Raw genomic sequence first — 13,347 nt, forward strand, 5'->3', positions numbered from 1 at the left:
TATCTAAGTTTCACATTCAGTTTTCGAATATCATAGTTAGGGTTTGTAATATTGGTTGCATCGGATTTTCATTCATACTGCTAATCATTCCGTTACTATTCTTCTGCAATTTTCGGTATTCCTTCCATTATACTTTCAGTTCATCTTTATTGCGTTGTTAGTAATAGAATTGTTAGTTAGAACCCAAGCCAATTATCGTTTATGTTAATTGTTTGTTCTACTACTTTTAGCATGAATTCAGTAGTCTTTACCGTCAATATTATTGTTATTTTAGTCATAGCCATGAGTAGCTAAATCAATTGTGCTAGGATGTAGGCGAATTATGGCGTAGGCGGCGTAGTATTAAATTGGTCTGAATTCGCGTGTCAGTCGATCGACCGCCATACCTAGTCGATCGACTGACCACGTGAGGTTACCTTTCGTTTTAATTGATTTTAATGTTGTATTTAACGAATCGAATGCATGCGACCAGTTATATGCTTAATTTATGACTGACCCATTAGATCGAAAGACAGGGACAGTTGTTAGACCACCAATTAAAATGACTAAACTGTGCTGAGATCGAAAGATAGGTATAGTTTAGACCGTTAGTCACTTTTCAGGACGAGAGTCAGTATTAGTGATATTAGGGACTTATAGCGAGATCGAAAGATGCTATCTGTTAAGAGTGGACCGAGAGGACCTCTTGTTTTCCCGCCTCACCTGTGTTTGATTCAGATCGACTTAGTATGCTGCCGCCGAAGCTGTAATTAACCGACCATCCTAGTGCCCCTTCTTTATCTATTTAATCCGTCTTTTTAGTTTACTGTCTTTATTTATTCTTAGCTATAGACCAATTCAACTTAACCCCCACAATTGTTACCTTAGACTATAATTAGACAGCTAGAAATTACTCTGCCTCCTTGTGGTTCGACCCTGTTACCACTAGCCTAGGTTAGTCTTAATAAGAAATTATAAATCTTATTTTTGGTACTCACAACGACGGGTATCAAATAATAATAATAATAATAATAATAATAATAATAATAATAATAATAATAATAATAATAATAATAATAATAATAATAATAATAATAATAATAATAATAATAATAATAATAATAATAATAATAATAATAATAATAACAATAACAATAATAACAATAACAATAATAATAATAATAATAATAATAATAATAATAATAATAATTGGCAGACATTTATTTCACGACGGTTGCTGCTGCCTCAGAGTCTGTTTTCTCTTTGACACCGCGCCAACTTGCTTTATGGCAGTCTCAACAGGGTTCTCACTCCTCTAATTGGTTACGTGCGGTTCCTATTTCAGGGTTGGGGCAGACTATGAACGGGAGGACTTACCGTAGTGTGCTGGGGTATCGTCTGGGTGTTCCTGTAACACCCCGCCCTTTCCTTATATTTTAAATAAACTTTTAAGTAATTTTTATTAAATAATTATTATTTAAAGCTTATTTTCATAAAATATAGCCATAGCCGTGTAACGGTAATAATAGTGTAGATTTTAATAATATTATTCTCCGTCTCGAGTTATAGTAGACTTGGGACGAAAATTCTAGTGGATACCGACTCATTTTGAGTTATTGGGCTTAACTTGACTCATGGGCCTTTTTCCCCCTCTTTTCTCCACACAAAACCTCAACTAAACCCTCACAACTTCATCTCCCTCACTTCTAATTTCTGAAATTTCCCAACAAACACATCTCCATTGTTGGACCTTCCCTTACTAACCCTAAAACCACCATATCTCACTCAATTCTTCACCAATCTCGTTCCTTTTCGCGCCATTCTCTTCCTTTTCTCATTTCCCTTCTTTCTAAGTAAGAAAGTCGCCATCTTTTCCTCTATTTCGAAATTCTAATCTTACAAGGATGTGGATTCTTGACTTAGTACCTTTATTTTTGTGTTTAGGGGAGAACTTGGACAACCCGGAGGAGGATAGCTACATCATTGCCGAGTCTTTAGAAGATTAAAGTGCAAAAAGGTAACGGTGATGGGTTACTCGACTTTTATGTTAGAATTGTGTGGTTTTATGTAGTTATAATCTCATATGAATGTTAAAAGTTGTATCTTTCATGATTGGTGCTAATTTGGATGTTGAATATCATGCTTGTTTGCAATTCTCACATGTTTGGATGAAAATCTCATGCTACATCTCTTGAATCCGAAAATACCCATTCAGATGCTCAAATATGTTGTTTTTCCGAGTTAGAATCATGCTAGGATACGTAAACAATTGATGGGAAACGATTTTTGTTGGTTTCAAATGGTTTGGAAGTGTTTTGCATGGAATCCGCGTGTTTGTAGTCCCAGTAGGGTGATTTGGTGAATGGTCTCATCGACTGGGTGGGAGATCCCCGTAAATTTTGAGCACATTTTAGAAAGCCTTAGTCCCAGCCGGTGACCTACTGGGAGTACACATCAAGGTTTTAGGTGATTTTGAGTTTTGGGCGTATTCCCAGTAGGGTGGCCGTGAGTTGGTCACTTGACCTTTGGGAGCGCATCAAGGTTTTATGTGTTTTTGAAATTTGGCCGTATTCCCAGCTGGGTGACCGGCAGCCGGTCTACTGACCGACTGGGAGTGCACTGTAAGTTTTATTTAAATTTTGACTTTGGCATGTTGTCCCAGCCGGTGGCCGGCCCGGCCTGAGACACCACCCTATTTGGGAGTCCCCTGTTTGCTCTATTTCACTTGTGACTTCTAATAATGATTGAGTTATGCATGTATCTTCTTCCCTATCGATAATTGGTTACTTTAAGACTCATTAATGTTATGAACATGCAAAATGGTTATGGTTCTTGTTCGGACCCGAGTGTGACGTTTTACATTGTGAGACTACTCGACATTCCCTATTTATTTGCCCTCGGACATTGGGTCACGGTTAGGTGCCATTGTTTCCGAGTTGGGCTATTTTTCCTTCCGCCTTTTTCGGACCGGGGGTCACGGTTAGGTGACAAGGTTCCGCTTGAGGTTACTCGACTTTCGGGCACGGTTAGGTGTACCATATTTCGAGTCTTGGATACGATTTGGTATCGTTTGTCGAATCGGGTGTCGTCCATCCCGAGAGTCTGGCCAGGTTTAGACTAGGACCGTATTATGATCGTCGTCCTACCAAGAGGTTGGAGTCTAGAGGGTTGTCTTGTTTGAGTCTATACTTTGTAATTGTCTTACATTTGAGTCGGGTTGATATGTGACAGTTTGACCTAATAATTCTTCTCTCATTTGTGCTTTACCATTCCTATTTACTTGTGCCCACTAATCATGATTTTCGTAATGCCGTAAGTATTTACTCTCATGCTTGTTTATTTGATTAAATTCCTAATTGCTTGTATTTTGTCATATTGTGGCTGGGAGAACCCTGAGTTACTCCCCACTGACTGTGGCTTTCATATTTATTATGAATGACAGGTTTGTGATGAAGCTTAAGTGGGGAAGACCGTGTGAGCTAGCGAGTTCTTACCTCGGACCTTATTTAGCTATCATTTAATAGACTCATCTACTTTTGAACTATGTTAATTCGTGGGATATCTTTTCCCCAATAAATTGACTTGTGATGTAAACTTAAACTTAACTATCTAGACTTCTCTATCGTGTTAGTGATACCTCGCGTTGGACTTCAATGGAAGCCTTAAAAGTTTTAAAAATCTCGTGTTTCCGCCACGATTTACTAGTCACTTTTAGTTACCTCAACGAGGGGTGTCACAGTTGGTATCAGAGCATATATTGCTCCCGACGCACACACGTGTACCCCAACTTAAAATTCTTACTTGACCTTAAATAATGAATGAGAGATGGGTAGAATTAAGGACCTAAGTTGGTAGCCTTTTTGTGTATGCTTTGTGATAGGTTCTAACTTGTTTACTCTTGTGCAAAGAAGATGGCACGACCAACCGTTGTGGAAAATGCGATCATGCAAGCCCTCACCCAAGTACTTGCTAATCAACAAAATGCTCAACCCGCTCCCCCTGCACCCGAAGCTAACCGTCAAGGAAGTTATGCTTGGATTGCAAGTCAACTAGCAAGGAACAAGGCTAAGACCTATGGTGGTGAAGTGGATCCCGTTGCTCTCTCGGAGTGGTTTCGTGATATGGAGAAGAACTTCTCTCTCTTTGATGCCCGAGAGGAGGACAAGGTGAGGTTAGCCTCTCACTTTCTTGTGAAGGAAGCCGATAGGTGGTGGACTTTGACCGGTCCTACCGCTACTCAAGACCCCAACTTTGATTGGAACCGCTTCAAGTCACTTGTGGAGACCCGCTTCTACCCTAAGGAGCTCAAGCAACAAAGATTGAAGGAATTTATGGACTTCAAGCAAGGGAAGCTATCAATTCAAGCCTACACCGACAAGTTTAATGAACTTGCTCATTATGCCTCCAAGTTCGTGAAAGATGAAGAGGATCGTGTCTACTTCTACAAGAACAAGTTGAATCCTAAGGTGGAAAGCATGGTGAGAAGAAGCTCAACTACCTTTGTGGAAGTCTATGATGATGCTATTTGGGCCGAAAGCTCTTTGAAGGCCATTGAAGAAGATTCTAAAACCCACTCCTCTTCTCATTCTTACCGTTCTAACTTTCAAGGCAAGAGGCCATTTGTACCTTCTACTTCCAACTATGCCAACAAGAGAAGGTTTGTGCCAAGGATGCAAGACCATGGAGGACAAGGACTAAGAGTTCAAGAACCTAGAGGACAAGTTCCCACACCAACTAATGAACTTGAGAAGGACCGTAAGTGCTACCATTGTAGACAAGCTCTACACCCCGGAGTTGGATGCTATGGCAAGCCCTTGACTTGCTTTCATTGTAAGAAGCCCGGACATCGTGTTGCCGATTGCCCCGAGAAGAAGAATGCTCCTACTCCAAATGCTAGGCCAAGAGGAACTATCTTCGTCATGAGCCGTGCCGAAGCCGCCGCTCATCCCGATATCATTACGGGTATGTTCTCGATTTTTGATCAACCTTGCCTTATTCTATTTGATACCGGCGCATCTTTATCTTTTATATCTTCCAAATTCTCCGAAAAGCTAGCCATTGAACCAATTCCTAGTGAGGAAACTTCTATATCCTTACCTTCCGGAGAGGTGTTCTCTTGTTCCCTCACTTTCTCCGACATTCCTATCTCTATTTCGGGAACCTTATTCCCCGCTAACCTACTTCGTTTTCCCCTTGAGGAATTCGATGTAATTTTGGGTATGGATTGGTTGTCAAAGTATGATGCAAGATTCGAGTGTAGAGACCAAAAGATTCGCCTCAAGAGTCTGTTAGGCACTCGTGTGTCCTATAGAGGAGACCGTTCCCAAGAAGGTGTGAAGTTGATTTCCGCTTTGAAGTTGATGAGTATGAGGAGGAAAGGTTACCAAATCTTTCTTTGTGTGGTGACTTCGACCTCCCCTTCCTTACCGAAGATCGAAGAAGTGTCCGTGGTTTGTGAGTTCGCCGATGTCTTTACCGAAGAATTGCCCGGGATTCCTCCTGAGCGTGATGTTGAGTTTTCTATCGACCTTGTACCCGGAACCGGTCCGATTGCTAAAGCCCCGTACCGTATGGCGCCAACCGAGTTGAAGGAGTTGAGAAAGCAACTTGATGAGATGATTGAGAAAGGATTCATTAGACCTAGTGCCTCGCCTTGGGGTGCTCCCGTTCTCTTTGTGAAGAAGAAAGATGGATCTATGAGACTTTGCATTGACTACCGTGAGCTTAACCGTGTTACCATCAAGAACAAGTATCCTCTACCAAGAATTGAAGATTTGTTTGATCAACTCAAAGGTGCTTCTACTTTCTCCAAGATTGATTTGAGATCCGGTTATCACCAAATCCCCGTTCGTGAGTCCGATATCCCTAAGACCGCCTTTAGCACGAGATATGGACATTTCGAGTTTAAGGTGATGCCCTTTGGTTTAACCAATGCCCCTTCTATCTTCATGGACCAAATGAACCGGACCTTTAGTGAGTTCTTAGACAAGTGTGTTGTGGTCTTCATCGACGATATTCTCATCTTTTCCAAGTCCGAAGCCGAGCATGCCGATCACCTCCGTATCATTTTGGGAATCCTCCGTCGTCAAAAGTGGTTTGCCAAATTCTCCAAATGTGAATTTTGGTTGTCTAAGGTGTCTTTCCTAGGCCATGTGATATCTAAGGATGGTGTCATGGTAGATCCTTCGAAGATTGAAGCCGTGATCGAGTGGAAGAGTCCAACCGATGTTGGTGAAATCCGTAGTTTTTTGGGTTTGGCGGGTTACTACCGTCGCTTTGTGAAAGATTTTTCCAAGCTTGCTAGACCGATGACTCAACTTTTGAAGAAAGAGACCAAGTTTGTGTGGACCGAAGCTTGTGAAGGTGCATTCCAAGAGTTGAAGAAGAGGTTGACTACCGCCCCCGTGTTGACCTTGCCCGAGGATGGAGTTGATTTTGATGTGTTTTGTGATGCTTCTAAGATGGATTTGGGTTGTGTTCTCATGCAAAATAGAAGAGTTGTTGCCTATGCTTCGCGACAATTGAGAGTTCATGAGGTGAACTATCCCACTCATGATTTGGAGTTAGCCGCCATTGTTCGTGCCTTGAAGATGTGGAGACACTACCTCATTGGAGTCCATTGCGGTATCTACACCGATCATAAGAGTTTGAAGTATATCTTCACCCAAAAGGATTTGAATATGAGACAACGACGATGGTTGGAGTTGGTGAATGATTACGACATGGAGTTGTTGTATCATGAAGGAAAGGCAAATGTGGTTGCCGATGCCCTTAGTAGGAAGTCTACTCATCCCTTGAGTGCTATTCGTGTGCTCCCCGATGACCTTTGTGCCGAGTTTCGTAAGTTAAGTTTGCAACTTGTAGAGAGTGGTTTTTTTTTATCTTGGTGCTATAGTTGTCGAACCCGTTCTTCACCGTGAGATTCTAGATAGCCTTGTGGACGACGCTACATTTAAAAGTTTTCAAGCCAAGCTTCTTGAAGGGAAAGCAAAGGATTGTGAGATTGATGCTAGAGGTTACCTTCGCTACCGCGGACGCATATATGTGCCCGATGCCGTTTACTTGAGGAAGAGAGTTCTAGATGAAGCTCATCTATCCCCTTATTCGATTCACCCCGGAGGAGACAAGATGTATAAAGATTTGAAGCTTCAGTTTTGGTGGCCTAACATGAAGAATGACATTGTGTCATATGTTGGAAGATGTCTTACTTGTCAACAAGTAAAGATCGAGCATAAGAGACCCGGTGGTTTGCTACAACCATTGGATGTTCCTTTATGGAAGTGGGAGTCCATTTCCATGGATTTTGTGATGGCTTTGCCTAAGACCGTTGGTGGAAAGGATGCCGTATGGGTTGTTGTGGATAGGTTGACCAAGTGTGCTAGGTTCATTCCTATCAAAGAGACTTGGAGTTTAGACCGTCTTGCTAGTGCTTATGTTGAAGAGATCGTTCGTTACCATGGTGTTCCTAAGGAGATCGTTTCGGATCGCGACCCGCGTTTTTGTTCAAGATTTTGGAAAGCTTTGCAAGATGCTATGGGTAGTAAGTTATTGATGAGTACCGCTTTTCATGCCGCTACCGATGGACAATCCGAGAGGACAATTCAAACTCTAGAAGACTTGTTGCGTGCTTGTGCCCTTGATTTTCATTCTAGTTGGGAGAAGAGCTTACCTTTGGTGGAATTTTCTTACAACAATAGTTATCATGCTTTTATCAAGATGGCCCCTTATGAAGCCCTTTATGGAAGGAAATGTCGTAGTCCGATTTGTTGGGATCAAGCAAGTGATGTCCGTGATCTAGGACCCGGCAAGTTAGCCGAGACGATTGATCAAGTTAAGCTCATCCGTGAAAGAATGAAAGCCGCCCAAGATCGCCAGAAATCCTATGCCGATGTTCGCCGTCGACCCTTGGAATTTGAAGTTGGAGATAAAGTGTTCTTGAAGGTGTCCCCGATGAAGGGAGTAAAGAGATTTGGAGTCAAAGGGAATTTGAGTCCGAAGTACATTGGACCCTATGAAGTGGTAGAGAGGATTGGTGCCGTGGCTTATAAGTTGGAGTTGCCCCCGAGTTTGGGTAAAGTTCATGATGTCTTTCATGTTTCTCAACTTAGGAAATACATTAGCGACCCTAGTCATGTGTTGCAAAATGAGATTCCCGAGCTTGAGCCTAGTCTTTCTTTCGAGGAGAGACCGATTCGTATCTTGGATAAGAAGGAGAAGAAGCTAAGGAGCAAAGTGGTGCCCTTGGTGAAGGTTTTGTGGAAGTGTGGTGATGTAGAAGAAGAGACTTGGGAGCCGGAGGCTTCCATGCGTGTCAAGTACCCTAGTTTGTTTTCTTAAGGTAATACCTTTTCGTTTCAAGTTTCGAGGGCGAAACTTTTTAAAAGGTGGGATGATTGTAACACCCCGCCCTTTCCTTATATTTTAAATAAACTTTTAAGTAATTTTTATTAAATAATTATTATTTAAAGCTTATTTTCATAAAATATAGCCATAGCCGTGTAACGGTAATAATAGTGTAGATTTTAATAATATTATTCTCCGTCTCGAGTTATAGTAGACTTGGGACGAAAATTCTAGTGGATACCGACTCATTTTGAGTTATTGGGCTTAACTTGACTCATGGGCCTTTTTCCCCCTCTTTTCTCCACACAAAACCTCAACTAAACCCTCACAACTTCATCTCCCTCACTTCTAATTTCTGAAATTTCCCAACAAACACATCTCCATTGTTGGACCTTCCCTTACTAACCCTAAAACCACCATATCTCACTCAATTCTTCACCAATCTCGTTCCTTTTCGCGCCATTCTCTTCCTTTTCTCATTTCCCTTCTTTCTAAGTAAGAAAGTCGCCATCTTTTCCTCTATTTCGAAATTCTCATCTTACAAGGATGTGGATTCTTGACTTAGTACCTTTATTTTTGTGTTTAGGGGAGAACTTGGACAACCCGGAGGAGGATAGCTACATCATTGACGAGTCTTTAGAAGATTGAAGTGCAAAAAGGTAACGGTGATGGGTTACTCGACTTTTATGTTAGAATTGTGTGGTTTTATGTAGTTATAATCTCATATGAATGTTAAAAGTTGTATCTTTCATGATTGGTGCTAATTTGGATGTTGAATATCATGCTTGTTTGCAATTCTCACATGTTTGGATGAAAATCTCATGCTACATCTCTTGAATCCGAAATTACCCATTCACATGCTCAAATATGTTGTTTTTCCGAGTTAGAATCATGCTAGGATACGTAAACAATTGATGGGAAACGATTTTTGTTGGTTTCAAATGGTTTGGAAGTGTTTTGCATGGAATCCGCGTGTTTGTAGTCCCGGTGGGTGACCGGCGGCGGTCATCTTGACCTATTTGGGAGATCCTGTAAATTTTGAGCACATTTTAGAAAGCCTTTAGTCCCAGTAGGGTGAGCCGGTCTTGACCGGCTGGGAGTACATGAAGGTTTTAGGTGATTTTGAGTTTTGGGCGTATTCAGTAGGGTGATCGGTGGCAATGGTCTCACCATTTACCGGGAGCGCATGTGAAGGTTTTATGTGTTTTTGAAATTTGGCCGTATTCCCAGCCGGGGGACCGGCAGCCGGTCTACTGACCGACTGGGAGTGCACTGTAAGTTTTATTTAAATTTTGACTTTGGCATGTTGTCCCCGGCCGGTGGCCGGTGGCAGTACACCACCCTACCGGGAGTCCCGTTTGCTCTATTTCACTTGTGACTTCTAATAATGATTGAGTTATGCATGTATCTTCTTCCCTATCGATAATTGGTTACTTTAAGACTCATTAATGTTATGAACATGCAAAATGGTTATGGTTCTTGTTCGGACCCGAGTGTGACGTTTTACATTGTGAGACTACTCGACATTCCCTATTTATTTGCCCTCGGACATTGGGTCATGGTTAGGTGCCATTGTTTCCGAGTTGGGCTATTTTTCCTTCCGCCTTTTTCGGACCGGGGGTCACGGTTAGGTGACAAGGTTCCGCTTGAGGTTACTCGACTTTCGGGCACGGTTAGGTGTACCATATTTCGAGTATTGGATACGATTTGGTATCGTTTGTCGAATCGGGTGTCGTCCATCCCGAGAGTCTGGCCAGGTTTAGACTAGGACCGTATTATGATCGTCGTCCGACCAAGAGGTTGGAGTCTAGAGGGTTGTCTTGTTTGAGTCTATACTTTGTAATTGTCTTACATTTGAGTCGGGTTGATATGTGACAGTTTGACCTAATAATTCTTCTCTCATTTGTGCTTTACCATTCCTATTTACTTGTGCCCACTAATCATGATTTTCGTAATGCCGTAAGTATTTACTCTCATGCTTGTTTATTTGATTAAATTCCTAATTGCTTGTATTTTGTCATATTGTGGCTGGGAGAACCCTGAGTTACTCCCCACTGACTGTGGCTTTCATATTTATTATGAATGACAGGTTTGTGATGAAGCTTAAGTGGGGAAGACCGTGTGAGCTAGCGAGTTCTTACCTCGGACCTTATTTAGCTATCATTTAATAGACTCATCTACTTTTGAACTATGTTAATTCGTGGGATATCTTTTCCCCAATAAATTGACTTGTGATGTAAACTTAAACTTAACTATCTAGACTTCTCTATCGTGTTAGTGATACCTCGCGTTGGACTTCAATGGAAGCCTTAAAAGTTTTAAAAATCTCGTGTTTCCGCCACGATTTACTAGTCACTTTTAGTTACCTCAACGAGGGGTGTCACAGTTCCGTTATTCACGGTATCTAGGCCCTGTCCTGCTTGCTCTCGGGTGTTTGCTGGGGATGTTTTTGGGGACCACGCTATTTCTTGTACAGGTAATGTGGGCGTTAAACATCGGCATAACCTTGTCCGGGACACTCTTTACGACACATCCGCTATAGATCCGTATTATTCTGCGGGGAAGGAGGTTGATATCGGTTTGGTTGATGGGCATGGTGGCTCTCTTCGTCCTGCGGATTTATTGCTTTATTCTTGGGACAGGGGCCGTGATATGTGTGTCGACCTGACAGGTTCTTCCCCTTTGACTCAGACTGGGTTGGCAGATTTTGTACCGGGTCGGGTTGTCGCTGATGCTGCTCAGCGAAAGTGTGCTAAGTATGGGGATTTGTGCACGGTAGCGGGTTATGGTTTCCTACCTTTCCCTTTCTCTTCACTTGGAGAGCTGGGTTCGGATACCGTTGCCTTGCTCAAGCGGATCCAGAAATTCTCGGTATCTCAGGATGCGGGGACTCGGGTGGCCGCTTACATTTTTACTAGACTTAGCTTTGCTATTGCTAAGGGTGTGGGGGCCCAGATTGTTTCTCGGCTCCCCACCAATTTCATGTAAACTTTTATTTTTATTTTAATGAAAGCTGCGCGCATAATAATAATAATAATAAAAAAAAATAAAAAAAAATAAATAATAATAATAATAATAATGATAATAATAATAATAATAATAATAATAATAAAATAATAATAATAATAATAATAATAATAATAATAATAATAATAATCATAATAATAATAATCATAATAATAATAATAATAATAATAATAATAATAATAATAATAATAATAATAATAATAATAATAATAATAATAATAATAATAATAATAATAATAATAATAATAATAATAATAATAATAATAATAATAATAATAATAATAATAATAATAATAATAATAATAATAATAATAATAATAATAATAATAATAATAATAATAATAATACGGGTTATCTGCTAATGACTGTAAACCCCTCATTGACAAAGTGGTGCAGAGAATTAGACACCTTGGGGCCAAAAAACTTTCTTATGGAGGGAGGTTGGTCTTGGTACAAGCTGTGTTGAAGACCTTGCATAACTACTGGGGGAGCATGTTTATCTTACCTACTGGGGTGATCAAAAGAATTGAAAGTATCTGTCGTAATTTTCTATGGGATGGGGGAGTGGGTTACATTAGATCCCCCCTGGTCTCATGGGAAAAGACTTGCAGACCAAAAGCAGAAGGGGGATTAGGTTTAAAGGATGATACCATATGGAACAAGGCAGCTGTGGGTAAGTTGGTATGGTGGGTTGCCTCCAAAGCGGACTCACTTTGGGTAAAATGGGTAAACCACACATATCTCAGGGGGATGAATTGGTTAGATTATTCTCCAAATTCCAATTCAAGTTGGGCTTGGAGGAAAATATGTCAAACCAAGACTATCTTTTATGATTCTTACCATCAGGATATGTGGAAAAATGTCAAGGGGCAAGAATATTCTATTGCTAAGGAGTATGAACTCATCCGTCACAAAGGGGAAGTTCAAGACTGGCCGTCCTTGATTTGGATCCAACTAACGTTGTTTAAGCATAAATTTCTAGCCTGGATCTATCATCACAATAATATGAACACAAATGAAAAAATGCACAAATTGGGGATAATTGAAGATGCTACCTGCCATCTTTGTCGAAATGAAGTGGAAACCATGGATCATCTCTTTTTTCGCTGCTATTACAGTAGACGACTCCTTAACCTTCTGGGGGAGAAACTTGGTCTCGCTCTTCCTCACAGTGACTCGGTTCAATGGAGGCTTCAAATGATAGGATCACAAAATCGGAAAAATATGGTCAATGCGATTTACAACGCTTGTTTGTATGCTGTCTGGCAACAACGGAACTTGTACAAGCATGAAACCGTTCTCGCTAGACCGGAGAAGATCATTCAAGCCATTTTAATGGATCTGAAATATCAATTCCGGGACTACATCAAGAATCCAATCGAAGCCAGGGACAAATTACTCTATTCTAAGGTGGATAATGGGGGATGAAGAGTAGAAGAAGAAGAAAGGGAGATTGTTGATATAATGGATGAAGTGAAAAGGGGATCTGGAATTGTTGTTTTAGTTCCTCTATTTCTGATTGTTGTCTTAAGTTGCTTCTTGGAATCCGGTTCATGGTCTTATGACCACATGATCTTTAGGCCCAAATGCCATGTATTGTGACGATTTAATTTTTTTATACTACTTATATTTTATCAAAAAAAAAATATAATAATAATACGATAACCTGCAATGAGATACAATAAAGAAACACAAGCCAAGATCGTCTCAATCACGCAGCCAAACCGTGTGACACATCAAACCATCTCAATCGACACCAAACGTGTACTGCTCAGGTCCACGACAAACTCTAAACACCGCCGTGCCTAGCCGAACAACTAACAACAACAACAATAATATGATTATAAGATAACTAAGACAACAATTATGACGATATGCTCAAGACAACAATTATAACAATAATCCATCTTTTAACAATTCACCAATTACCAAATAACACAGTTGAGTTGTTAACCTACCTTTAGCAATTCTTCACAAATCAATCAAATAATGAAAAAC

At 40.6% G+C, this 13,347-nt stretch overlaps 1 protein-coding gene across 1 annotated transcript; it reads left to right on the top strand.

Moving 5' to 3' along the window:
• The first annotated feature begins 12,372 nt into the window (after positions 1–12,372).
• Positions 12,373–12,777, top strand: LOC141618480 (uncharacterized). Its single transcript, XM_074435594.1, has one exon. It carries the CDS (start codon positions 12,373–12,375, stop codon positions 12,775–12,777), a length of 405 nt encoding a protein of 134 aa, XP_074291695.1.
• The last annotated feature ends 570 nt before the right edge of the window (positions 12,778–13,347 follow it).

The sequence above is a fragment of the Silene latifolia genome, chromosome X (assembly GCF_048544455.1).
Source record: "Silene latifolia isolate original U9 population chromosome X, ASM4854445v1, whole genome shotgun sequence".
In the NCBI taxonomy this organism is placed as follows: Eukaryota; Viridiplantae; Streptophyta; class Magnoliopsida; order Caryophyllales; family Caryophyllaceae; genus Silene; species Silene latifolia.

Bases quoted from the DNA above. Each gene is read 5' to 3' on its own strand.
- LOC141618480 (XM_074435594.1), top strand. From the start codon at position 12,373: ATGCACAAATTGGGGATAATTGAAGATGCTACCTGCCATCTTTGTCGA.